General features: G+C 42.3%; 2 protein-coding genes across 6 annotated transcripts in view; one reads left to right on the top strand and one right to left on the bottom strand.

The window, feature by feature from the left end:
* Cbr4 (carbonyl reductase 4) overlaps nucleotides 1-27569 on the top strand; it is a 52510-nt gene that overhangs the window by 8074 nt on the left and 16867 nt on the right. The window contains exons 5-6 of one of the 3 annotated variants that reach the window (XM_021170933.3): nucleotides 14601-14689; nucleotides 17390-22830. In XM_021170933.3, coding sequence (XP_021026592.1) covers nucleotides 14601-14689; nucleotides 17390-17464 — 164 coding nt within the window. In that variant the 3' untranslated portion in view covers nucleotides 17465-22830. Of the gene's footprint in view, nucleotides 1-14600; nucleotides 15057-17389; nucleotides 22831-27569 lie in introns of those variants that run through there. The other 2 variants (XM_021170934.3, XM_021170932.3) reach the window with 2 other exon arrangements.
* Nucleotides 23601-27569, bottom strand: part of Palld (palladin, cytoskeletal associated protein) — a 406494-nt gene continuing 402525 nt past the window's right edge. For 2 of the 3 annotated variants that reach the window (XM_021170928.3, XM_085843946.1), the window contains 2 exons: nucleotides 27407-27540; nucleotides 23601-25684 (listed from right to left, as the gene is read on the bottom strand). In XM_021170928.3, coding sequence (XP_021026587.1) covers nucleotides 25512-25684; nucleotides 27407-27540 — 307 coding nt within the window. In that variant the 3' untranslated portion in view covers nucleotides 23601-25511. Of the gene's footprint in view, nucleotides 25685-27189; nucleotides 27237-27406; nucleotides 27541-27569 lie in introns of all 3 variants that reach the window. The other variant, XM_085843945.1, reaches the window with a different exon arrangement.

Here is a 27569-nt window from a genome sequence, read left to right as displayed (position 1 = left end):
ATTCTCCCTCTTTTGTTCACTTGCACATTATTTGCCAGTTTCTAATAAAAACCATGTCAAAATTCAGATATGTTTGTCGTTTATTAGTTGGTTGGCCTGTTAGAAATTTTTTATTGGGTATTTACTTGACTTCCCAACAGAATGAATGTTTTTTATACTTTGTAAGTTAGAATAGGATCTTTTTAATACGTATGTGTTCATTTGTGTGTGTATGTCTATACTTTTGTGTGGGTGCATGCACATGACTTACTGCACATGTAGTTATCAGAGGATAACTTGCAGGAATGGGTTTTGTCTTTGCAGCATGTGGGTTCTGTGGGACCGTGAAAGGCAGTCTGTTTTCTGGTCAAGCAAGACTTACTCCGGAGACCCAGTAGAAACTCTACAAGAGACAGAACAGTGAGCCATACTCCCAGACAGATATAGGTGCCTGACACCAGGGAGCCCCCAACCTCATAATCCTGTGACTATAGCCACACAGACAATGTCCCAAGCTCCTGGTATCCTGGCTAGTCTCCACCCCCACAGTTAACCTGGCAATAGCCAGGTATGTTCCTCTCTACAGTTACTTGGCAACTGCAAGATAGCCCAGCCTGCTATAAAAGGGGCTCATCTCTAGCTCTCCTTCTCCCTCTCCTTTCCCCCCTCTCTCCACGTGGCCATGGCTGGCCTCTCTTTCTACCTTCTCTCTTTCTCTCTGCCTTTCTACAATAAAGCTCTAAAACCATAGACTATCTCTGCTCATCGAGACCTGGTGTGCTTGAATGATGGAATAGGCTTTCCTCTAAAGAGTTGTGTCTAACATCACGCTGGAAGGCCTTCCTTTGTGACATACAGCGACGTCTGGGATGTTCAAGACTGAGAACCTGTGGTCTCTGGCCTCCTTGAGGCCCAGAGACCCTAGATTGCTCCGTCTCTACCCCTTCTACTTCCCACAGCAAGACACCCACCCGCACAGTGTAGAGAGTGCACACAGCAGTCTCCCATTTCCACTCACCCAGACAGAGCACTGGAGCTCTGGCGGGACTCATGTTCTCTCCCACCTCCTTTATTTCCCCACACCCGCTGCCTGGGTCAAACTCAGGCCATCGGGCTTGATAGCAAGTTTCTTCCCCTCCTGAGCCATCTTGTTGGGACTAGATAGTCTATCTTGGTCTTGCAGTTTTAACATACTTAAGAAGTAATCTCTATAGCCACTAAAATAGCACAGTTGGGAGGGCATTAGACTGAAGAACTAATCCCCGTATAAAGTTTGTTCCTGTGACGGACCTGTGGGAGAGTGGGCTGCAGTTGACCTCTGCCACCTTTCACTTTTAGGCCCCTCATGACTCCAGCTGGACCTGAGAGTTGGCACTCATTGAGCTAGCAGATGTTTTTCAGGATGTTCTGTGAATCTGTTTGCTGTATAACATACCTTCAGTCCAGTTCCTTGTTTAGTCGCAGACTAGCTAAGTCCAGACATTCCAAATCCATGAGTATTGAGTAAGTTTTACAGCTTAGATGAATACTTTTGAAGGAAAAAGGAAAAGGGTCTCAAACCAAAGCTTTCCATGGGAAGCTGCATTGTCGTTACCTAGGCCTGACTGTCTGTTTCGGTGTGCTCTGTGCAGGCTGTGACTGTTAGTGTTGGCTGAGCTAGTCGTCCATGGGGTTGTTTATTTGTTGTTTGGAAGGGCATGGACTTGCCTTCTCTCTTTTCAGGATTCCAGTGGTATGGGTAACGAGGAGTTCTATTTTTTTTGGTGATGTAATAGCTGACTGGCTGAGAGGAAGGCTCATCTTCCCAATTCACATGGACCCATGTAAGGAATATCCTGGGTGCCTTCCTCTATGCCAAGGCTGTGCTAGGTCCAAGAGTAAAAAAAGAAATGAGATGTCTCTGTTACAAGCCACAGAAACAGTTGGAAAGAGCGCTGAGTGTCATGGCTGAAGGTAGATAGTGACGTGCACCATGTTAGGAAGATGCTGAGCTGTTTAGCATGGATTCGTTGTCAAGGCAATGACATGAGTGGTGGGAATCCAGTTTCTATACAAAGGAGCTGTTTGAAAGGTATGGAAGTGCCATAGAGTCTTTTCTAAAGATACTTTTCCTGTGCAATTCATATTGGGGATAAAAATATGTTGCTAGAAAGTGATCACTAGTAGGGTAGCCTTTGTAATACTATATTGTATATTATATATATATATACATATATAATATATTATATATTGCATATATTATTGTATATAATATTATATGTGTATACTATATTGTATATTATATATATTATACATATACACACACATAGAGACACACACATATTGTTTCATAGTACAGATTGAAATAACAAGATTAAATCAATTCTATAAGTTATCTGTTGACTTCATTTTGATATTAAGATCTATCAGCTTCTTGACTAGATCTCAAGTAGAGCCAGCACATGTGCACTCGTGGTGTACTTACCCATGTACTCACATCTGGAGAGAGGTTGTGGTGTGCTTACCCGTGCACTAACATCTGGAGAGAGCGCATTCATTTCCCAGTGTATTTTTTGAGACAGGGCCTCTCAGTGAACCTGAAGCTCTGAAGCTCACTGTTTGAGCTAGACTGGCTGAGACTAGTGAGACCCTGTGACCTGTTTGTCGTCTCTGGGTCCCCAGTGCTGGTTCCCTTGTGCTGCCACGCCTGGTTTTGATGTAGGTCCAGGATATCCAGACTGGAGGCTTTATGCTAGTACAGTAAGTGCTTACACACGGAGCCGTCTTTCCAGCCCTTAGACCTCTAGTTTGTTTCTTTTTATGTCAGACCTTTCCGATTAGCTTCAAGTGGAAGCTCTAAATAACAGAAAAACAGTTAAAAAGCGAACTGTAGCACAAAACCCAGGAAACAAGGCAGATAATGATTAGACTGTCACTGCATTCTAAATCCTTGACTGTTCTGCTAAGCATTGGCATTTTTGACGGCATATAAAGTAAAGATGTCATCATGGATGAATCTCCCTCATTGAAAATCAATACGAGAAATTATATTTGATAGATTGACTATCATCAATTCCTCATCAAAAGTGAATCAATAAAATGTCCTTTCTTCAGAGTTTATAACATAAAAAATTCTCATGGCCATTGGGAACCAGCGCATCCCAGACTAATGGTGGTCTTTGAGGTGTGGCCTAGTGCTAGAGCACTTGCCCAGCATGCACTAGGCCCCAAGTTTGATCCTAGACACCCTCCCCTTCTGTGTTGGGTTGTCATTGTATGTCTAGTAAGGAAGTGCAGTGTCTTTGCTCTAAGTCGCTAGAGTGCATATTATTTCACTTACCGCATTTGATCTAAGGAAGGGTGGCTTTGTAGCCAGGTGGAAACCTCCGAGTGACCAGTAATGCAGCAGCACTCTCTGTTGGACAGTGGCACCTACTGGTAGTTTACAGCTTTTATAGCCACTTCAAGGCTTTGTAAATACATGACAATCATGAGTGTGGAGTAGAACAAAATTTCCAGAACTTTACAAATAAGAAGAGTGATATGGAGAGAGTCTTAGGGCTGAGGAAAGAAGATGGACTGGGAAGTAAGGCAAGCAGCAAGATAGGTGTGTGGGATGCTTGGGGACCGTTAGCATCTACCCTCGGGGCTGATGTCTGTGGTGGACGGTACCTAAGGGATTAGTGATGTATCATGCACTGGGCTGTGAATATATTTAAGTGAAGATTACATGGTTCATGAGCCTCAGCATAAGATAACATTGACATTTTGTACAGCCCCGAGCAATTTATCATAAGAGAACAGCTTACCATTTCTTAGTTAATTTCTGATGAACTGGAACAGATCTATGAGGTCTGGGAAGCTGCAGATAGAGTGGGTCGGGACAACTATGCTGTAATGGTGGGTAACATGACAGTAGCTCTTGGTAAGACCCATACACACAGCTAACGGAGGACCCCAGCTCTTGTGTTTTGTGGACTTTACCCAGTGATGTGTCAGCAGTGTTCTTGTGCAGTGCATAAGCCACACCAAGGCAAGATGCTAGGGGAAGTGGAGGGAGCAAGGAGGCGATGGCGGTGTGGTCAGCAATAGAAGTCTTTGTTCAATCGTTCTGTAAATCTACAACACATTAAACATGACATCCACTATTTAAAAAGACACTGAAGATCCAGGAGAGGGATCTATAGAAATATGTTCATTTTGCACATTAAACATAATCTAAGAGAAAAACTAGCATGTGGAGGCAAATTCTTTCCTTTCTTTTTTTTTTTTTTTTTTTGGTTTTTCGAGACAGGGTTTCTCTGTGTAGCCCTGGCTGTCCTGGCACTCACTTTGTAGACCAGGCTGGCCTTGAACTCAGAAATCCGCCTGCCTCTGCCTCCCGAGTGCTGGGATTAAAGGCGTGCGCCACCACGCCCGGCAATTCTTTCCTTTCTTAAAAAATAATTATTATTTGTGCCAACTGTGCACATGGCACAGTACACTCAAGGACTAGTTAGTTGGGTTAGTGTGAGACCCTTTATGCCAGTTTTGTTCAAATTTTACAGAGTAAAAGGCAGTTGTATCATGAATTCTTTGATTTTTTTCTTTTGTAAGTTAAAAGTATTTGAGGGTATTCGTGAGTACTGTATTTACATCATTCCTATCCCCCAACTCCTCCTGCTTCTCCCTCTACTTCCTCTCGATTTTATGATCTCTTCTCCAGTTATTTTGGACCGGTATATGTGTTGTGCATGCACAGCAGCCTGCCAAGTCCTTTAGTGTGGCTTGTATGTGCTTGTAGTTAGGGCCGACTGTGTGGGACTGGATCACCTGTCGCAGCTCCTCCCTGGAGAAGACTGATTCTCCTTTTCTCAGCAGCCTTTAACTGCTCTTCATCTAGGGGTCAGGCCTTGTGAATCTCCCATCCAAGCTGCTGGTCACTGTGCAGGGCTTGTTTGGGTGGCCACAGTGTTGACATTTCATGGGTGCAACTTCCCCATCATATGCAGAGAGAGCCTATGTCATAGCAGATACTCTGGTCCTGTGACGGCAGTCTTTCCATGTCACTTCTGCAATGTTCCCTGAGCCTTCGGCTAGGCATTGTAACATGAAGTTTTTAGTATTGACATTAATTATTTTATTTAACCTAACTTTTATAACCTGAAGTGATTATAGGGTTTATTCTGTCTGGGGCATCCTTGAAAAAATGTTTGCCAACACACAGCATTGGATTTCATGAAATCCATTGGTTCTTGAAAGAACTGGAATCTTCTAGATTCTGGCTTCTCACTGAAGACCAAGCTTCATCTTTGGGCCAGTCGGGGTGGCAGTCCCTTTAGTCCCAGCACCCAGCAGGCAGAGGCAGGTGGATCTCAGAGTTTGAGACAAGCCTTGACTACATACGGAGCTCCAGGCTAGCCAGGAATGCACAATGAGAGTCTGTCTCATAACAACATGTTTGCTCATTGCTCAATGTCTGCAGAGACATTTTGGCTTTATCTGTGTCAGCTGCTGCCTTCATCCCTTCCTGCCTACACTGTATGTAAAGATGAAAGGAAATGTTGCTGACTTCTCAAATAAATGTGCTCAGACTTTCCTGGCAGAGGGGGTTATGTTTCACAGTATAGTCTCACAGGCACTACAAAATCAGTCTTGTTATTTTGTTATTTCTGGCCCTCGTTATAGATCATCTGTAACTCATATGCTCATATTTTTCAATAATTTTATCAACAAACACACACACACACACACACAGATTAAAAGGAGAAAAGTACAAAAAAAATCATTACCTGCTCTATAGTTCTGGTGACTACTGTCAGTTGTCCCTCTGGTGTCCAGAGATAATCAGATGTTAGCATTTTTGAATTTATATTTTGCCTTGTTTTCAATAGTGATATAGTAGAATTTATTAATAACCTGCTTTTAAGATTACAGATGGAAATCTTCATTTATGACATTAGTACCGAACATTGTTCTATGCTGTGGATATATCAGGTGTTAACACATTCCATGTTGAAGGACCTTTCAGTTTGCTTCCAGATTTCCCCAGTAATCTCTCACTATCTTAGGTTTTATGGTAGGAAAAAAAAAACCTACAATGATTTTTCACAGAACCTTAAAGAAAACATTTGAATTTTCATAAAAGTAAAGTTAATTATTTGGTATTACATACTAAACAAACAGCTGAATTCTAGCTCTCATTTATCAACACATCATTTGTAGATGGCAGTATATTTAAGCTGATTTATAGTTTAATTTATAAGTGATTTAGTTTTAACATAAACCAAGTATGTTTTTTGTGAGTGCACATGGAACTTTCACTTGCTGTGACTTACCTAACTTTCAGTCCATCTTTTATCACCGTAAACTATAAACTTCCCCGTGCCTGCCGCTCTCATGAACGGTAGTATTTGCTTTCTTTTAAACCTCAGTGACTGAAGTTGGGCATGGTAGTGATGCCTCCAATCCTGTCACTCAAGAGACAGGGCAGGTGGTTTTATTGAGTTTTCTACATGGTGAGACTATGTCTCAAAAAAATATTTAGGACTAATTAATGAACAAGAAACTATGTGGTAAAATTTTGTTATGTATGTCTGAGACTATTCTTGTAGTTGTTTTGTAAACCTATAGTTGATCTTGGGGTGTGTGTGTATGTGTGTGTGTGTGCATGCATATTTATACATATGTACAATAATTTTGAATTCTGAATATATAATACTTGATACTGTAAACTTGTTTTAGAACATGCTATCTGTACACTCTATTGCATATATATACCAATACTGAGTTAAAATTTGATCTTTGTGTACATTTCTATCCAGATTAGATAAGACCAGAGGACTTTTTTCTTATGTGGACTTTAGAGTCTTACCAGTTATTGTGGTTTAGTAAATGGAATGGTCTAATCCTTATTAGTATTGCAAAATCATTTAATGGGCCCATCTTTGTGATCCCGTCGCTCAATACTGTGTCTTCCTTTCTGCTCCACCTGTGTGAAAATTATTTCTCTGTCATTTTATCTATGGATTTACCAGACTTTATTACATTACAATTGGGTATGTGGCAATTACTTCCTCCCTTCATAGATTTTAGTTACTCAAAGAATGCATCGTGTTTCATTTATGTTTGTACCTGCCTGTTATAGTCAACAGCATTGTCTTTATGTTCGCCAAGAGCTGAGCCATGGACTTGGGAGTTAGGCATTTCTGTATTCAGTGAACATTCATTGACTTACAGTGAATAAAATTGCATACCTAAGTACTTGCTAGCAGTACTCTGAAGTTCCAAAACTATGTTTATTAATAGTGTTGAACTCTCGGAAGCAAATTCTCTTTATAAGAGTTGAACAACCACTTTTAGTGTTTATACTTTTCTTTTTTTTTTTTATATTTTTATTACATATTTTCCTCAATTACATTTCCAATACTATCCCAAAAGTCCCCCATAGCGCCCCCCACTTCCCTACCCACCCATTCCCATTCTTTTGGCCCTGGCATTCCCCTATATTGGGGCATATAAAGTTTGCAAGTCCAATGGGCCTCTCTTTCCATTGATGGCCGACTAGGCCATCTTTCGATACATATGCAGCTAGAGACAAGAGCTCCAGGGTTCTGGTTAGTACATCATGTTGTTCCAACAATAGGGTTGCAGATCCCTTTAGCTCCTTGGGTAATTTCTCTAGCTTCTCCATTGGGAGCCCTGTGATACATCCAATAGCTGACTGTGAACATCCACTCCTGTGTTTGCTAGGCCCCGGCATCGTCTCACAAGAGACAGCTATATTTGGGTCCTTTCAGCAAAATCTTGCTAGTGTATGCAATGGTGTCAGCGTTTAGAAGCTGATTATGGGACGGATCCATGGATACAGCAGTCTCTAAATGGTCCATCCTTTCATCCCAGCTACGAACTTTGTCTCTGTAACTCCTTCCCTGGGTGTTTTGTTCCCAATTCTAAGAAGGTGCACAGTGTCCACACTTTGGTCTTCATTCTTCTTGAGTTTCATGCGTTTAGCAAATTGTATCTTATATCTTGGGTATCCTAAGTTTTGGGCTAATATCCACTTATCAATGAATACATATTGTGTGAGTTCTTTTGTGATTGTGTTACTTCACTCAAGATGATGCCCTCCAGGTCCATCCATTTGGCTAGGAATTTCATAAATTCATTCTTTTTAATAGCTGAGTAGTACTCCATTGTGTAAATGTACCATAATTTCTGTATCCATTCCTCTGTTGAGGGACATCTGGGTTCTTTCCAGCTTCTGGCTATTATAAATAGGGCTGCTATGAACATAGTGGAGCATGTGTCCTTTTTACCGGTTGGGACATCTTCTGGATATATGCCCAGGAGAGGTATTGCTGGATCCTCCGGTAGTACTATGTCCAATTTTCTGAGGAACCGCCAAACTGATTTCCAGAGTGGTTGTACAAGCTTGCAATCCCACCAACAATGGAGGAGTGTTCCTCTTTCTCCACATCCTCGCCAGCATCTGCTGTCACCTGAATTTTTGATCTTAGCCATTCTGACTGGTGTGAGGTGGAATCTCAGGGTTGTTTTGATTTGCATTTCCCTGATGATTAAGGATGTTGAACATTTTTTCAGGTGCTTCTCTGCCATTCGGTATTCCTCAGGTGAGAATTCTTTGTTCAGTTCTGAGCCCCATTTTTTAATGGGGTTATTTGACTTTCTGGAGTCCACCTTCTTGAGTTCTTTATATATATTGGATATTAGTCCCTTATCTGATTTAGGATAGGTGAAGATCCTTTCCCAATCTGTTGGTGGTTTTTTTGTCTTATTGATGGTGTCTTTAGCCTTGCAGAAGCTTTGTAGTTTCATGAGGTCCCACTTGTCAATTCTCGATCTTACAGCACAAGCCATTACTGTTCTATTCAGGAATTTTTCCCCTGTGCCCATATCTTCAAGGCTTTTCCCCACTTTCTCCTCTATAAGTTTCAGTGTCTCTGGTTTTATGTGAAGTTCCTTGATCCACTTAGACTTGACCTTAGTACAAGGAGATAGGAATGGATCGATTCGCATTCTTCTACATGTTAACAACCAGTTGTGCCAGCACCATTTGTTGAAAATGCTGTCTTTCTTCCACTGGATGTTTTTAGCTCCCTTGTCGAAGATCAAGTGACCATAGGTGTGTGGGTTCATTTCTGGGTCTTCAATTCTATTCCATTGGTCTATTTGTCTGTCACTATACCAGTACCATGCAGTTTTTATCACAATTGCTCTGTAGTAGAGCTTTAGGTCCGGCATGGTGATTCCACCAGAGGTTCTTTTATCCTTGAGAAGAGTTTTTGCTATCCTAGGTTTTTTGTTATTCCAGATGAATTTGCAGATTGCACTTTCTAATTCGTTGAAGAATTGATTTGGAATTTTGATGGGGATTGCATTGAATCTGTAGATTGCTTTTGGCAAGATAGCCATTTTTACAATGTTGATCCTGCCAATCCATGAGCATGGGAGATCTTTCCATCTTCTGAGATCTTCTATAATTTCTTTCTTCAGAGACTTGAAGTTTTTATTATACAGATCTTTCACTTCCTTAGTTAGAGTCACGCCAAGATATTTTATATTATTTGTGACTATTGAGAAGGGTGTTGTTTCCCTAATTTCTTTCTCAGCCTGTTTATTCTTTGTGTAGAGAAAGGCCATTGATTTGTTTGAGTTAATTTTATAACCAGCTACTTCACCGAAGCTGTTTATCAGGCTTAGGAGTTCTCTGGTGGAATTTTTAGGGTCACTTATATATACTATCATATCATCTGCAAAAAGTGATATTTTGACTTCATCTTTTCCAATTTGTATCCCTTTGATCTCCTTTTGTTGTCGAATTGCTCTGGCTAGGACTTCAAGTACAATGTTGAATAGGTATGGAGAAAGTGGACAGCCTTGTCTAGTCCCTGATTTTAGAGGGATTGCTTCAAGCTTCTCACCATTTACTTTGATGTTGGCTACTGGTTTGCTGTAGATTGCTTTTATCATGTTTAGGTATGGGCCTTGAATTCCTGATCTTTCCAAGACTTTTATCATGAATGGGTGTTGGATCTTGTCAAATGCTTTTTCCGCATCTAACGAGATGACCATGTGGTTTTTGTCTTTGAGTTTGTTTATATACTGGATTACGTTGATGGATTTCCGTATATTGAACCATCCCTGCATCCCTGGGATGAAACCTACTTGGTCAGGATGGATGATTGTTTTGATGTGTTCTTGGATTCGGTTAGCAAGAACTTTATTGAGGATTTTTGCATCAATATTCATAAGGGATATTGGTCTGAAGTTTTCTATCTTTGTTGGGTCTTTTTGTGGTTTAGGTATCAGAGTAATTGTGGCTTCATAGAATGAGTTGGGTAGAGTACCTTCTGTTTCTATTTTGTGGAATAGTTTGTGAAGAACTGGGATTAGATCTTCTTTGAAGGTCTGATAGAACTCTGCACTAAACCCATCTGGTCCTGGGCTTTTTTTAGTTGGGAGACTATTAATGACTGCTTCTATTTCTTTGGGGGATATAGGGCTGTTTAGATCATTAACCTGATCTTGATTCAACTTTGGTACCTGGTATCTGTCTAGGAACTTCTCCATTTCATCCAGGTTCTCCAGTTTTGTTGAGTATAGCCTTTGGTAGAAGGATCTGATGGTGTTTTGGATGTCTTCAGGATCTGTTGTTATGTCTCCTTTTTCATTTCTGATTTTGTTAATTAGGATGCTTTCCCTGTGCCCTCTAGTGAGTCTGGCTAAGGGTTTATCTATCTTGTTGATTTTCTCAAAGAACCAGCTCCTTGATTGGTTGATTCTTTGAATAGTTTTTCTTGTTTCCACTTGGTTGATTTCACCCCTGAGTTTGATTATTTCCTGCCGTCTACTCCTCTTGGGTGAATTTGCTTCCTTTTGTTCTAGTGCTTTTAGGTGTGTTGTCAAGCTGCTAATATGTGCTCTCTCTAGTTTCCTTTTGGAGGCACTCAGAGCTATGAGTTTTCCTCTTAGAAATGCTTTCATTGCGTCCCATAAGTTTGGGTATGTTGTGGCTTCATTTTCATTGAACTCTAAAAAGTCCTTAATTTCTTTCTTTATTCCTTCCTTGACCAAGGTATCATTGAGAAGAGTGTTGTTCAGTTTCCACGTGAAGGTTGGCTTTCTATTATTTATTTTGTTATTGAAGATCAGCCTTAGTCCATGGTGATCTGATAGGATGCATGGGACAATTTCAATATTTTTATATCTGTTGAGGCCTGCTTTGTGACCAATTATGTGGTCAATTTTGGAGAAGGTACCATGAGGTGCTGAGAAGAAGGTATATCCTTTTGTTTTAGGATAGAATGTTCTGTAGATATCTGCCAGATCCATTTGATTCATAATTTCTCTTAGTTTCACTGTGTCCCTGTTTAGTTTCTGTTTCCATGATCTGTCCATTGGTGAAAGTGGTGTGTTGAAGTCTCCCACTATTATTGTATGAGGTGCAATGTGTGCTTTGAGCTTTACTAAAGTTTCTTTAATGAATGTGGCTGCCTTTGTATTTGGAGCATAGATATTCAGGATTGATAGTTCCTCTTGGAGGATTTTACCTTTGATGAGTATGAAGTGTCCCTCCCTGTCTTTTTTAATGACTTTGGGTTGGAAGTCAATCTTATCAGATATTAGAATGGCTACTCCAGCTTGTTTCTTCATGCCATTTGCTTGGAAAATTGTTTTCCAGCCTTTCATTCTGAGGTAGTGTCTATCCTTTTCTCTGAGATGAGTTTCCTGTAAGCAGCAAAATGTTGGGTCTTGTTTGTGTAGCCAGTTTGTTAGTCTATGTCTTTTTATCGGGGAGTTGAGTCCATTGATATTAAGAGATATTAAGGAAAAGTAATTGTTGTTTCCTGTTATTTTTGTTGTTAAAGTTGGCATTTTGTTCTTGTGGCTGTCTTCTTTTAGGTTTGTTGAGGGATTACCTTCTTGTTGTTTCTAGGGCGTGGTTCCTGTCCTTGTATTGGTTTTTTTCTGTTATTATCCTTTGAAGGGCTGGATTCATGGAGAGATAATGTGTGAATTTGGTTTTGTCGTGGAATACTTTGGTTTCTCCATCTATGTTAATTGAGAGTTTGGCTGGGTATAGTAGCCTGGGCTGGAATTTGTGTTCTTTTAGTGTCTGTATAACATCCGTCCAGGATCTTCTGGCTTTCATAGTCTCTGGTGAAAAGTCTGGTGTAATTCTGATAGGCTTGCCTTTATATGTTACTTGGCCTTTTTCTCTTACTGCTTTTAGTATTCTATCTTTATTTAGAGCATTTGTTGCTCTGATTATTATGTGTCGGGAGGTATTTCTTTTCTGGTCCAGTCTATTTGGAGTTCTGTAGGCTTCTTGTATGTTCATGGGCATCTCTTTCTTTAGATTTGGGAAGTTTTCTTCTATAATTTTGTTGAAGATGTTTGCTGGTCCTTTGAGTTGAAAATCTTCATTCTCATCCACTCCTATTATCCGTAGGTTTGGTCTTCTCATTGCGTCCTGTATTTCTTGGATGTTTTGAGTTAGGATCTTTTTGCATTTTACATTTTCCTTGATTGTTGTGCCGATGTTCTCTATGGAATCTTCTGCACCTGAGATTCTCTCTTCCATCTCTTGTATTCTGTTGCTGATGCTCGTATCTATGGTTCCAGATTTCTTTCCTAGGGTTTCTATCTCCAGTGTTGCCTCATTTTGGGTTTTCTTTATTGTGTCTACTTCCCTTTTTAGGTCTAGTATGGTTTTGTTCATTTCCATCATCTGTTTGGATGTGTTTTCCTGTTTTTCTGTAAGGACTTCTACCTGTTTGATTATGTTATCGTGTTTTTCTTTAAGGATTTGTAACTCTTTAGCAGTGTTCTCCTGCAATTCTTTAAGGGATTTTTGTGCTTTCTCTTTATTGTCTTCTGCCTGTTTAGCAGTGTTCTCCTGCATTTCTTTAAGTGTGTTATTAAAGTCCTTCTTGAAGTTCTCTATCATCATCAGGAGATATGCTTTTAAATCCGTGTCTAGCTTTTCCGGTGTGTTGGGGTGCCCTGGACTGGGCGAAGTGGGGGTGCTGGGTTCTGATGATGGTGAGTGGTCTTGGTTTCTGTTAGTAAGATTATTACGTTTACCTTTCGCCATCTGGTAATCTCTGGGGTTAGTTGTTATCGTTGTCACTGTTTAAAGATTGGAGCAGAAGCTGTGTTCCACTCACCAGCAGTCTCTAAATCCTGCGGCGGGGGTCGTGGGTAGCTGACGGTACCCCGGTGCTGGTCCAGCCGGAAGAGGCCTGTGGTCCTACACAGGCCGTTTTTCTGCTTCCCTAACTAATGCAGTCTCTGGTCCCGCGTGCAATTGGATTGGAGCAGAAGCTGTGTTCCACTCTCCAGAAGTCTTAAGATCCTGTGGTGGGTGTTGTGGGTAGCTGGTGAGTGTCAGCCGACCCTGCGCCCCAGCTGCCCCAGTGCTTTTCTGACCGGAAGAGGGTTGTGGCCCTATGTAGGCCGGATTTCTCTCTCCCCAACCAGAGCAGTCTCAGGTCCCGCGTGATTGGACTGGAACAGAAGCTGTGTTCCACTCACCAGCAGTCCCAAAATCCTGCGGCGGGGGTCGTGGGTAGCTGGCGGGTGTCAGGCAACCCTGCGCTCCCGCTACCTGGCGCTGATCCAGCCGGATGAGGCCTGTGGCCCTACTCAGGCTGGTTTCTGCTTCCCTAACTAATGTAGTCTCAGGTCCTGCGCAATTGGATTGGAGCAGAAGCTGTGTTCCACTCACCAGCAGTCCCAAAATCCTGCGGCAGGGGTCCTGGGTAGCTGGCGGGTGTCAGGCAACCCTGTGCTCCCACTACCCCGGCGCTGATCCAGCTGGATGAGGCCTGTGGCCCTACTCAGGCTGGTTTCTGCTTCCCTAACTAATGCAGTCTCAGGTCCTGCGCAATTGGATTGGAGCAGAAGCTGTGTTCCACTCACCAGCAGTCCCAAAATCCTGTGGCGGGGGTCCTGGGTAGCTGGCGGGTGTCAGGCAACCCTGTGCTCCCACTACCCCGGCGCTGATCCAGCTGGATGAGGCCTGTGGCCCTACTCAGGCTGGTTTCTGCTTCCCTAACTAATGCAGTCTCAGGTCCTGCGCAATTGGATTGGAGCAGAAGCTGTGTTCCACTCACCAGCAGTCCCAAAATCCTGCGGCGGGGGTCGTGGGTAGCTGGCGGGTGTCAGGCAACCCTGCGCTCCAGCTACCCCGGTGCTGATCAGGCCGGATGAGGCCTGTGGCCTACTCAGGCCGGTTTCTGCTTCCCTAACTAATGCAGTCTCAGGTCCCGCGCAATTGGATTGGAGCAGAAGCTGTGTTCCACTCACCAGCAGTCCCAAAATCCTGCGGCGGGGGTCGTGGGTAGCTGGCGGGTGTCAGGCAACCCTGTGCTCCCGCTACCCCAGCGCTGATCCGGCCGGATGAGGCCTGTGGCCCTACTCAGGCCGGTTTCTGCTTCCCTAACTAATGCAGTCTCAGGTCCCGCGCAATTGGATTGGAGCTGAAGCTGTGTTCCACTCACCAGCAGTCCCAAAATCCTGCGGCGGGGGTCGTGGGTAGCTGGCGGGTGTCAGGCAACCCTGCGCTCCCGCTACCCCGGCGCTGATCCAGCTGGATCTGTTTATACTTTTCAACTGAATTCACATTTCTCTTTTAGGACTTATTCGCACGGATATGACAAGACACTTGAAAGAAGAACACTTCAAGAAAAACATTCCTCTTGGGAGGTTTGGAGAAACTCTTGAGGTAGCCCATGCCATTGTGTTTCTTTTAGAGTCACCATACATCACAGGCCATGTTCTTATCGTGGATGGAGGATTGCAGCTCACCCTCTAATTAGAGATGATGTCACTGTGATGGCACTTTGGGTCAAGCACACATTTCCCTATTAATTTGACAATCCCATCTCTATGGGTGACATTTGCTAATGGAAACAAATCAGCTAACGGATGCTACAAAGGATTCTATCTTTGTATGAACATGTCTCAAAAAACAAAGTGTGGCCAGTTGTAATCTAAAGGGTGTGAATTCTCTGTCTTGGAGGCCATGGGCATTTTAAGGGTTATTGTGATACACCTGTATCAAGTTGGATATTAAAGACTTCAACCTTCTAGACTGTTGCTAAAATAAGAGTATTTACAGAAGATTGAGGTAATTTTTTATTGTTACTTTTCTTTTGCTGTGGTAAACACTATGACCAAAAGCAATATAGAGGAGAAAAGGGTCTTTTGATGCGTGTGGGTCCAGATGGTAGAGGCTATCATGGCAGGGAAGACAGGGCAGCAGTCAGGGCAAGCGTGGTACTAGGAGAAGAGCACTTGCTGGCCCCATTTCATCGACATACCAGAAGCAGAGAGAGGAAGCAGGAAGTGGAGCCAGGATGTATAATCTCAAAGCCCACCCACAGTGACATACTTCCTCCAGCAAGTCGTCACCTTCTAATGGATTTTTATGTTTTCCAAACAATGCTACCAACCAGGGTCCAGGTGTTTACACATGAATCTATAAGGACATTTCACATTCAGTCCATCATATTACTTGAGCAGCCTTGCTGAAGGCTACTTTTTGTTTGCTTTGTTTTGCATTTTGAGGCCGTATTTCACCATACCTTCTGTGAAATATTGCATCTACATGTGCATAGCAGTCATTTATTTAAAATATGTTGGGAAAAATGTCAATTAGAGAAAGGTATTCATTTAAAGAGGATTTTTCTTTCCTTTGCCCCTCACCCAGCCTGTTTCACACCACTCCCCCTCCCATCACCTCTCTACCTGACTACCTCCACTTGTTTATCTTCTTTCTGAGCCAGGATGCCACTCTGTAGCCCTGGATGGATGCCCTGAACTTACTATGTATCCCATGCTTGCCTTGAACTCACAGCAGTCCTTCCGCCTTAATGTCCCAAATGCTGAGGTTGTAGGTGTGAGCCATTGTGTGTGTGTGTGTGTGTGTGGCACATACATGTGAGTGTGCAGGCATACATGCACATGCCTTTAGTGGCCAGAGGAGGGTGAAGGTATTGGTAGTTTTCCTACTTATTGACTTGAGGCAGGCTGTCTGTGAACCAGAGGCTTGCTATTTTGGCTAGGATGGCTAGCCAGTGACCTCTTGAAATCTTCCTGTCTCTGCCCCTGTCTGGGGTTGCAGGCATGCATGGACATGCCCAGCTTTTAACAGGGGTGCTGGAGAGACACAGCAAGTGCTCCCGTCTGTTCAGCCATCTCTACAGTCTCGCCCTGTTTTCTTAGAGTGATGCTACTTTTCTCTGAGCTTCTCAGCAAAATAACCTGGTTATTTAAGTGCGGTGCAGTTGACTTTGTATATAGCAGTTCTTGGAGATTGTAGCTGTACTTTTGCTACGTTGTGGGTTCTTCTTTCTTCCATCCTTATCCACCCTTTCAACCCCCTAACAGTAGGTAGGGGAGAAAGATCCCTGACTCTAATTCTTTTTTTTTTTATTATTTTTTATTTTTTATTTTTTTGACTACAACTACTATAAAACAGTAGCCAACCTTCCCAAACGACCAACAACAACCAACAGCATTCAACCACCAACCAGCAAACTACCTCTTCTCAGGGCCATAGCATTTATTATATACCCCCATAAGTCCCCAGAATTACAAATGTCTCACAGTAGCAGAACCTATCTGGAGCTGACAAAATCACGTCCCTGCCTGAGGCAAATCATAGTCAGCTGCTGTGGACAATCTGAAGCAGCCTCATATCCCACACCTGAGATTAAAACAAAAACACATTCTTATGATATTTCTATGTTTTACAAAGCAACCAAAATTCTCTCTGCAGGAAACGATGTATTGAGTCCTTAAGGTACCTGCCATAGTTATGAGCCACCCTGATCTTGAGCGTAGGGAGTGTCTTCCTTCCCCTCATAAAAAGCTCAGCATAGCTAGCTGTTTAAGGACCATATGAAGAGCTGGGTGTAGCCCTGTCATCCCAGCACTCAAAGCTGGGTCAGGATGGCCAAGAGTTCAAGGTCAGCCTGATCAAGTCAGGGCGATCTTATCTCAAATCAAGGTGTTAAAACTCTATAAGAAATATAAAATGATAGTCAGATGTGGTTGAATATGCTTTTAATCTTCGCCCTCAGGAGGCTAAGGCAGGTAGATCTGAGGGTTCATGCTATCCTTGTTTACATACTAAGTTCCGGACCAGCTAGGACTATATAGTGAGATCCTATCTCAAAAACAATACACACACACACACACACACACACACACACACACACACAAATAATTAAGAATAATTTATGTTAGTAGATATAATAATGATTCATCCCCAAATCTTAGAATGATAATGAATAATTACAGTTAATCATAAAATGTACAATAACAGTAACCATGGATTTTTGTTTTTTTTCTTGTTTTGTTTTGTTTTGCTTTATTTTATGTTGTTTTGTTTTGTTTTGTTTTGCGGTGCTGGATCAAGCTCAGGGTCTCCAGCCAGGCGCCAGACAAGGACTTTCCCACTGAGCTTCCTCAGCCTGCACAGCACTGGTCTTAGAAAAGAGTATTTGCTTGAGAACAGAAATGAAGACACAGAACTGATTGCAAATATAGATAGAATCCCTTTTGCCTTGACCTTTGTGGGGAATAATAGGCTATTTCTATATACTGGATTCATGCTGTTTTTATTTGCCATTGTTGAAATGCCCTTAATATTTCATTTTAAAAAGTAATGTTTTGGCCAGACGCTGTTGGTACACACCTTTTATTTCAGCACCTGGGAAGCAGAAGCAGGTGAATCGCTGAGTTCAGGACAGCCAAAGCTGCACAGAGAAACTCTCTCTCGAAAAACAAACAAACAAACAAACAAACAAACAAGTGCCTATAATCTCAGCTACTTGAGCAGCTAAGGAAGAAATATAGCAAACTCAAGGACAGCCTGGGTTACACAGTGCAAGGACAGCCTGGGTTACATAGTGCAAGGACAGGCTGGGAAAGTTAGCAAGACTTTTTCAAAATAATTAATACATTTTAAAACGGACTGGTGATGTGGTAGAGTGCTTGCCCAGCATGAACAAGTTCCCAGGTTCAGATGAGAACAGAACAAAACTCAGTGATCCAGGATTCGTCGAACTACAGTTTTGAAGCAGAACATTATCTAAACAGAGATTTAATTATATATTGAAGGTCAACTCAAACATGTGAATAAGCTGTACTAATAAATTCAGAATAACTGTCATAAATTAAAAGCCATGTACTAAATACAGAGCCCTTTATCTCTGGCCTCCTCCTCTCTTTACTCGGTTTATTAGCCTTTGGGTTTTTCAGTTCTGGGCTTTGGGTCTGCCTGCCGAGTCAGTGCTGTACCGTGGGTTCCATGTGCAGCATGCTTCAGGATAAGAAATGTGTGCCATCGGTGCCCTTTGTATTGCTGAACGAATGGCCTGCCCGCTAAGTGTAAGCCATGGTGACTGGGGAGTGTTCAGGTGTTAGCATTCTTAGTCATTTTAGGAGATGCAGCACGCAGGCTATTTTACAGGAGGCGAGTCTGGGTAGTGCCTAGAGAGCAGGTAGCTTTCTTAGGGTCTGACCCATGCGTCCTTGGCCACCTACATGTGTGCAGGCTTGAGTTCCTTTTGCTGGACACATCATGTTCTGGAGACATCAATGAACCTGGCTTGTGTAATTAAGAAGGAAGCAATATGTCCTCTAGTGAAGTGATTTCCCAGCTGTCTTAGTTTATGTAAGTTCACTTTCTGATGCTCATTTAACAACAACGACAAAAAGATGCCTAAAGCCAATTTCTTAGAATTGATCTCTGTTGTCAGTGTACAATTCTGTCTAAATGGCCTTTTATCTTCTATATTTACTTGAGAATTCTGAGGCACCATTATACCTGTGAATTAATAAATTATACCATATGAGGAAAAAAAAAGAAGGAAGCAATGAGAAAGGAGCCAGGTATGCTGGCACTCAGCTGTAGTCCTCACACCTGGGGTCGAGGGTATAAGAGGTCAAAGATGTTGCCAACTACATAGTGAGCTTGAGACTAGCCTGGGCTACATGAGCAAAAGCTCAAAACAACAAAGAAGACTGTGTTACCAATAGGATTGTCCTTGAGTGTGTATGTTCACACTTTAAACTGTGCCCCAACTATCTCAGACTGTGTGGCGAGCTGGGGAAAGGTAAGATAGCCCATCACAGGTCTGCACCCTGCTCTCACCGACCTGTAGAATTTTCAGTTTAACACTTGCATTCGGAAACCCAAGAACTTTAGCGAATTCTTAAACAGAAGACTTATTTATGACTGCCACCCTCGGAACAGCTCATGGTCCAGCCATGGTTAGTGTTTGAAAGAAAAGGATGGGGGCTGAAGCCAGAGTATTCAGCTTTTATGCTCAGGTTTTGAAATATGTGCTCTTTTTATATTTTTATTCATATTCAATTTAGGAGGGGCTGTGCCAGCTTTTTACAGACATGATTATATGTTGCAAATTAGGGGGAATAATTTATGCAGAGAAGCAAGCTAATTTACATGCATCTATTACCCAGAATAATGAAAGGAGACAGATTATCTTGGTTCAAGAATTGATACCTAGTATTATGGGAACTGTTGTATAGATTTTTAATCCCAATCCAGGTTTCTACCCCATCTTTGACCATTTAGTTTCCAGATAAAAGACACATAACCTTTATATTTACAATATGCCTTAGTCAGCCATCTACCCTCTATGCTATTAAAATCTACTTCCTATCGATAACCCCGAGTTATTACTTACTATGTTTTATCTGACTGCTCTTAACTCCAGTTGGCCAGCCCTCGGGGCCATGCGTTCTTGACTCCTAACTCATGGTGATTTGTCCTCTTCACCTCTCTCTCTCTCTCTCTCTCTCTCTCTCTCCCTCTCTCTCTCTCTCTCTCTCTCTCCTGGTTTCCCTCCATACACACACACCCCAAACCTGAGAACCCTAAAACTGGCCTGTGCCTCTTCTGCCCAGCTATTGGCTGTCAGCATCTTTATTTACCAATCAGAAAAACGACATGGGGACAAGGTCACATAGCTTCACTTGGCTCTACATGTGGGTGTGGTGTGGACTCTCTCTCTGGGGCAAGCAAATCTTAGGGGCCACACTTAGCGTTACAATACAAATAGCATCAGGCCAACCCAGTACAGGGAACATCTCCCCAAGCTTTGTGAATGGGAATTAGTGTGAATCATGAAATGATACTACTGCCTGCTTGACAAAAATACCTAAATAAAGTATTTAATAGCTAACATTTAAAAACTTTTTGTTTTTCAACTACATCATAAGCTCCCGAGGCCAGAGCACATACTGTGCCTTCATTTGTTATGCAATTAAATGTACTGCGCTTTCCTTATGCAATTAAATGTACTGCACTTTCCTGATATCTCTACCTTGCTCTTCTGCAAACACATGAGGCATGCGCAGATTAAGTCTTTCATGACTCAGGATTTGCAGCTGTTGTGTGTCGTGTTGTATTTGTAGTCAGTATTGATGCTGACTCTTGGTACATATGCAGGCATGTTATTTCTTGACAGGATTCTCTTTGTTGGCCATCTCAGTGACTTTGGTGTTTATTTTTACAGCTGAATTTTCAGTGCTAAGCCAATTATCCTTTTTCTCTTAGGCAACTTGTCTTACGTTTGAATAGTTACCACCAATGTAATTTCGAATTCTTGGATCAGTAATCTCCAGAAGATGCTAACTTACTGCCTATGTTTTACCAAGCCTGCCAGGTACCAATTGACAAGGCCCCAGGGAATTGAGGAGAGGCTGTTGGGGCAAGGGGAAAGATTTGTTCAGCAAAGAAGACAAGACTTTGGATCCCCAAAGGCCATCTCAACCCTACTGCTTACCTTTATTCTTTTTTTAAATATAATGATTTTATTTGTTCCTTGTGAATATTTTAATCATATTCTTTCCCTTCCCCCAACTCCTTCCAGATACTCACCTATCTCCTACCCACAGAACTTCATGTTCTTTCCCTTCCGTAAGACAAACAGACAAACGAACCCCACACCACCAACAACAAAAACACATGGAGCCCAGTTTGTGTTGCATGGCTACTCCTGAACATTGAGCATGCCATGTCATTCAGTCAGTATGTCTAGTACTACTTTATCAAAGAAAACTGATTTTTTTTCTCCCAGAAGCTATCAATTATGAATAGCTTCTTGGCTAGGGATTGGACTTTTTTCCCACTTCTCTACTTCTGTGCTTGGATTTTTGTCTGGCTTGAGCTTGTACAGGTCATGGGCATGTTGTCAATTTCTGGGAGTTCTTTTGTACATCTTCCCTAATGTATCTAACAGATGTTGTCTCCTAGAAGTCATTCACCACCTCTGGCTCTTACAGTCCTTCTGCACAAATCTCCAGGCCTTAAGCCCAGGGGCGTGGTTTAGACATCTCATTTAGAGCTAAGCATTCCACAGTCTTGTATTCTGCATATCGATCAGTTGTGGGGTTTTGTGTTAGTCACCATCTCCAGCAAGAAGAAACTTCTCTGATGAGGACTGAAGAATGCCCTGATCTATGGGGATAGCAGTATGTCATCAGGAGCCCTTTTATCCCTATGCTCATTTAGCACACAGTGTGTCTCAGCCTTCCTAATGCCTTGACCTTAATACAGTTCCTCATGTTGTGGTGACCCCTAATGATAAAATATTTCCATTAATATGTCATTTTGCTGCTGTTATGAATCGAAATGTAAATATGTTTCGTTGATAGAGGTTAGCCAAAGGGGTGTCTCAACTCACAAGTTCAGAAGTGCCGATTTAGCAGAATGATGGTAGTAGACATTGCCCTAGGTCCCATTGTTTATCTAGCTCAGAGTGGCGTTGCCTCACGGACCGTGTCATGTATGGGTTCCTATTCACAGAGGGGTCCTTAATCCCATTTTTAAAAACATGTTTGGTTAGCCCCATAACGTTTGTGCCGTTGTTGCTTCAATGGGCATAGCTTGCAGGCAGTGCACTCCCTGTAACTCGCAGGGTTCATAGTGAGGTGAGAGGGATGAGTGTTTCTCCCTCGGTAGCATCTGCAGCACCCTCAGTGCTATGATCACTAGCCAGGAAGGGTGAATCTTTCATTTGTTTTTTCCATGTTTGATGATATAAGTATGTGGCGGAGACTATCCTCATGAAGTATCCAAAAGGCCCACACAAGAGTATCACTGTTCTGAGGGACAACTGTGACTAAATTTATTAACAACTTCTTCAGGCTCTTTGGCAGCACAACCATCCTTAGAGTCTGCTGAGCATGGAAGGGACTAGGAAGTGAACTCACCTCAGAAGATGGCTTTTGAGCCATGACCAGTCACGTGCAAGACTTGAGAAACCCACATTTCTATTTCTCTTTGAACATTTATATATTTGTTTATTATTTATGTGCATGCATAAAGGTCAGAGACAATTTGTGGGAGTTAGTTTTCTTCTACCATGTAGATCACAGAGGTCTCAGGTCATCAGGCTTAGTGGCAGGTGTCTACCTGCTGAACCATCTGGCCTCAAAATCCAGATTTCTGATTTAGAAGAGATTGGCAGCACTCAAGAATTTGTATTTCCAGCAAGTTCCCGATAGCTAGTGTAGAGAGAACTTCTTGTAAGACCTGACCTACAGGCTTCTCAAAAGAAGGAATTAGGTGAATGCCCATCACTTATAGTACAATGAGAAAACTCATTCATCAGATGAAATTTCAACATAAAGAACAGATCTGAAGATGTGAAGAGAAATCCCAGCGGGTCACATGCCTTGAACAGCACAGGGTTGTAATTGGTGCTTCTGGTTTTATTTGCTTGCTAAGCTGTTTTTGAGAGTTAGTAAGCAGACAGCTGTCCTACACACCTCTCTTATCCACTCAAGGCTGAGTCTCAGTGCTCCTCGGAAGAGACTAGTTTTCTCCATGTATGTGGTGTATACATGATGTGCGTGCACTTGCCGATGCAGGTATATGAGGAGGCCGGAGGATGATGTCAGGATGCCCTCCTCAGTCACTCTCCTCCTCATTTTGTGAGACAAGACGTCTCCTCTGAATCCAGAGTTTGCTCTTGTGATTAGCCTGGCTGGACAGTGAGCCCCAGGAGTCTGGCCCCTCTGCACAGAGGGCACAGATGTAGTCATGACCAGTTTCCGAGGGAGGTGCTGGGCATATGGACCCAAGGCTTCATCTGTATACAGCCAACACTTTACCTTCCAGACAGCCACCTTCCTAGCCCCCAGAAGGAATTTTGAAAATGCAATTAAGTTTCTAAGATGGGATGCTTTTAGAAAGGAGATTGTCTGGGTGGGCCTGATTTATTCAGGTACTCCTTTAAAGGGGAGTGGACCTTTCCATAGCAAAAGAGAGGCCAAGAACGAGAGGGTCTGGCATGAAGGGAATTCTCACGTCTGGCTTTGAAGATGGAGGGGAAGAATGGCCTAGGCGAGAGGAGAGCAGCCCATGGCTGACAGAATGTGCCCTCTGTCCCAGAATGTCAAGGAACTTTTGAATTCTGTTATAACCACTAAGGCCTCAGGTAAGATTGTGGCCTGTGACACAGTGAACTGGAACTCGCCACCTCATGCCCAACTTCTGACGTACCCGACTCGGACAATACAGAAATCTGAAGATCCCAACTCTGCTGGTTCCTTACAGCAGCAATAGAGTACAACATCACAGAGGGTCAACTGCCGTCTGTTAAATATTTATTTATTGATGTTAAGTCCACATTACAACAGCACAACAATCCAAAGTACGGTACTTATTTTTTTGTTTGTTTTTGTTTTTTCATAAATACAACATAAAAGGTGGCAAAAGAATGCAAGTTAATCCCAAGCCCAGCAAATTAGGAAAAAAAAAGTCACATTCAGAAAAATTTGGCAATTATGATATGATATAGGCCACAATTCTACAACAGAGATAGGTCTATGAGACCCTGCATGGCAATTTAAATCCCCCAATAGCAATGTGTATGTGGTCAAAGAGACTTGTAACACACTGCACAGGAACACCTGCCACCCAGTGTTCAAGCCTGCTAAAACTTGCTTGGTTGGTGTTCTTACAAAAGTAGAAAGCTGTACAAGTGAGGCAGTAATACAAAATATACGGGGTGCTTACAGATATAAAATCGTTTTAAGAAGTACTATGTATGATTGAGTAACTGAGCTAAGAAGTTCAACACCTTTATAAATAATGAACAATAGGTATGTTTTGCATGAGAAACACAGTGTTTTCTTTTCATAGCAGAGTACCTTTAAAGCCTCATGGTTTATACTATCAGGCCAAATTATTTTCTCTCACTTAAAAAAAAAATTGGTTCCGACTTAAAGTCATCAAGTCTGGTCAGAATCTACTCAGGTTAGCCGATGCAGAATCGTGCATTCAAAAAGCAGTCTTTGCAGCTGGCCTCACAGATGCTCAGAGCCTGGGACCTCGCTAAGGCTGGGTTCCACAGAGACAGGGGATGACGGGAACTAGTAACTCCCACTCGGCACCTACCTCTAGTGCCAATGGAAAAGAAGTTCACTGTCGCACAAGCTTGTTCTCTCTCAAGTCTTTTTCCCTCAGGCAGACTAGACCCTTCCAGCCACTTCTCAGATGCCCACCCCTGCCACCTCTACCATGTCCAACTTGCTCTACACACTAATATCTTCAACTACTACACACATCAGCTACATGGAAGTCTCTACCACGCATGCGCTCCACACCTCCTGGTGTCCCCCTAGAGTCCTTGACAGGTTAACGGCAGTGTTTTCTACACCTGTGTTTTCAAGGTTTAGAGGAAAACCAGAGCAGAGCCTGGCCTGGCCCTGATGTTTCATCTAAATGGATCTGAGATCCCCATGTGGGCAGCAGCTCCTTCCTTCCTTCTTTCTGTGCCTTCCAAACCTGCCTCCTCCAAATGCCACATGCCTTGGTCATGGTTTGGATGCCTCCTGTGGAATGGACTGTAATAAATGTCTGCTTTCTCCAGAACCCTTTATTAACTTTAAGGTAATCTTTTATTCACCCCAGATTGTAAGCAAGCTTCCTGATAAGATAACAGACAAGGAAAACTCCTGATATGAACAGAATTTAAGGCAAGGATTTCCCTCTTTCTGATGTAACATAAGCAGTTTGCAAAGACAAGGCATTCCCTCGGCTGTCTCCACCCTTTTCTTTCTCATCCCTCCGTAGTGCATGAGGTTCACTGGGGCCATCTGTAGACACTGTGCTTCAAAGTCATCGTATCTTTCCAACATTCACACTGCCATGCTATAGCACCTATAGCTTGTATTTAAAGGCACTTAAATAACATCAATTGTGGTTACCTTTGAACGGTTGGTTTCTTTTGGCATTTTGGCATTTCAGACCATTTTAATCACAGCAGTTCCAAAAGTCTTAACTTGGACAATAAATGTGAATTTTCTGTGCAATGTGTACATTTCTATAAGCATCACCTACTTAGACTCTCTATTAAGTAAGAAAAATATGATTTTGGTGGGTTTTTTTTTCAATTTCCTAAGTCAAAAGTATACTTCTGCCTTTCCCATAATGCGACAGAGGAGTAGGCTGGTGGAAGCGATGGCGTTCAGTTTTCAGCTTCAACAAGGGCGCTCGCCGATCACAGGTCTTCACTTTCTACCAAGCCGCTGTTCAGAGTCAGGTGAGATGGGCTGGCTTCAGGTTGGAAAGCGGCTTTGATGTCTAGTCCCTGGTCCGAAAGTGCTGCGTAGCGACTGGCCGAGGGCCGTACTTTTTTTGGCTTGGTGGTCTGTGGCTGCTGGTGCCACTGGGCTACAGAGAAAGAGAGCAAATGAAGATTTTTTTAACAAAGATATACTTGGAAATCCCTTAGAGGCTTAAGTAAATGCAGACTGTCTTGTGGACAGAGCCTGGTGGCTTACACCCTGATCTCAGCACTTGGGAGGCGAAGGCAGGAGATTACTGCAAGTTTGAGGGCAGCTTGGGTTGCAAGGTGAGTTAGAGGCCAGCCTGCGATGCAGAGCAATAACCTGTCTCTAAAACCAAAGAAGCACACACACAAAACTGTCTTTTGATATATATTAGGGACATACAATTGTTTAAAAACTTTATTTTTTATATATGTAAGTATTTTGCCTGCATGTAGGCATGTGCACTGAGCATGTTTCTGATGACTGTGTGTGTGAATGTTTTGGTTGTGTATGTGTATGTATGTATGTATATATGTATATACATATATACATATACATATACATATACATATACATATACATATACATATACATATATATATATATATATATGCATTGAGTATATTCCTATTGCCTCTATGTGTGTGTATGCATGTTTTGCCTATATGTATGTACACTGAGTATGTTCTTGGTGCCTGGGAAGCCAGGAGAAGGTGCCAGATTACCCTGGTATTAGACAGCTAAGAGCTGCCATGTGGGAGCTGGGAACTGAGCCTGAGTCTTCTGCTAGAACAGGAAGTGCTCTTAACTACTGAGCTACCTCTACAGTGCCCCACATATGTATTCTTTGTTTAAGAATGAACAGCCATGGTAGAGATGTGGATAATGTGGAGGCACTTCTGCATTTTGCTTACAGGTATCCCAAGTCACTGTCTGTATGTGCCTGTGGGACTGTGAAGCCAGGCAACACAGAAAGTTTTGTTCTTCTAGTAAGTGCAGATTGGAAAGTCTCAAATAAGTTTCCTATATCTGACCTAACTTCCTTCCTTTTTAAAAAAAATAATAATCATAGTTAGGAAGTCTAGATAGATTTTAACATTAATAAACAGAAGAGAACCAGACATCTGAGAAAGTTTCAAAACACTATTACTTTCTCAAGCAGAGGTAAACCTTGGAATTAAAAGAAATATTTTCTAGTGTTCTTATTTATTTATCTTTATATCAATGGGTCATATAATTCTGTTGTAGTCCTGAAATTGAGTTGGTAGGGTTTTTTTTTTTAAATTTAGGATGCATGTATACAAACACACATACACACATTCAAGAGTCTACTGCCAAGAGCTGCTGAAGATATTTTAATGAGGAAAGCGCTTAGCTATGTAAGTCCACATTCCAGAATCAAGGTATATCCTTGTTAAAACTACCCCAAGACACGGGAAAAAATATGATTCGGGAGGAAATGGTTAGAGACAGTCACTTGCAGAATACACAAATAAGAAAATGTGAAAGATGCATATGCCTTTATGTTAACCCCTATGATGCTGAAGTGAGAAAGGCACAGCTGACCAGCCAGCCTAAGAAACCAACATGCACATCTCGCTAATCAATCAAAGACCCTGGTGATACTTGGGTGTTTGTTCTCCTGGAAGGGTTTCACTATTAATGTCGGGAAACTATAAACAGAAAGAGAAAGAGTAATATGAATTTTTTTTTTTGGCAAATAAAATCCTGGCATATCAACTTAGAAATGTAAAGCTTAGAGTAATGAGATATATCACTCTGCCATCTCATTCTTAACCATTCAGTGTGTGAAATGCACTGAGATGAAATGAGGCGCACTCACTGTAGACATCCAGCCGGGCAGTGCAGGACACAATGCCTGCTTCGTTCTTGGCGGACACAGTGTACCACCCAGCGTCTTCCTTTGTGGCTCCCTGGATGAGCAGGCAGATGTAGCCATGATTATCCTGGTGCATGCTGCGGAAAAAGATAAAGTCATTAGGGCT

The sequence above is a fragment of the Mus caroli genome, unplaced genomic scaffold, assembly GCF_978045245.1.
Source record: "Mus caroli unplaced genomic scaffold, Mus_caroli_1 scaffold_10, whole genome shotgun sequence".
In the NCBI taxonomy this organism is placed as follows: Eukaryota; Metazoa; Chordata; class Mammalia; order Rodentia; family Muridae; genus Mus; species Mus caroli.
This window is presented reverse-complemented; position numbering and strand designations above follow the sequence as displayed.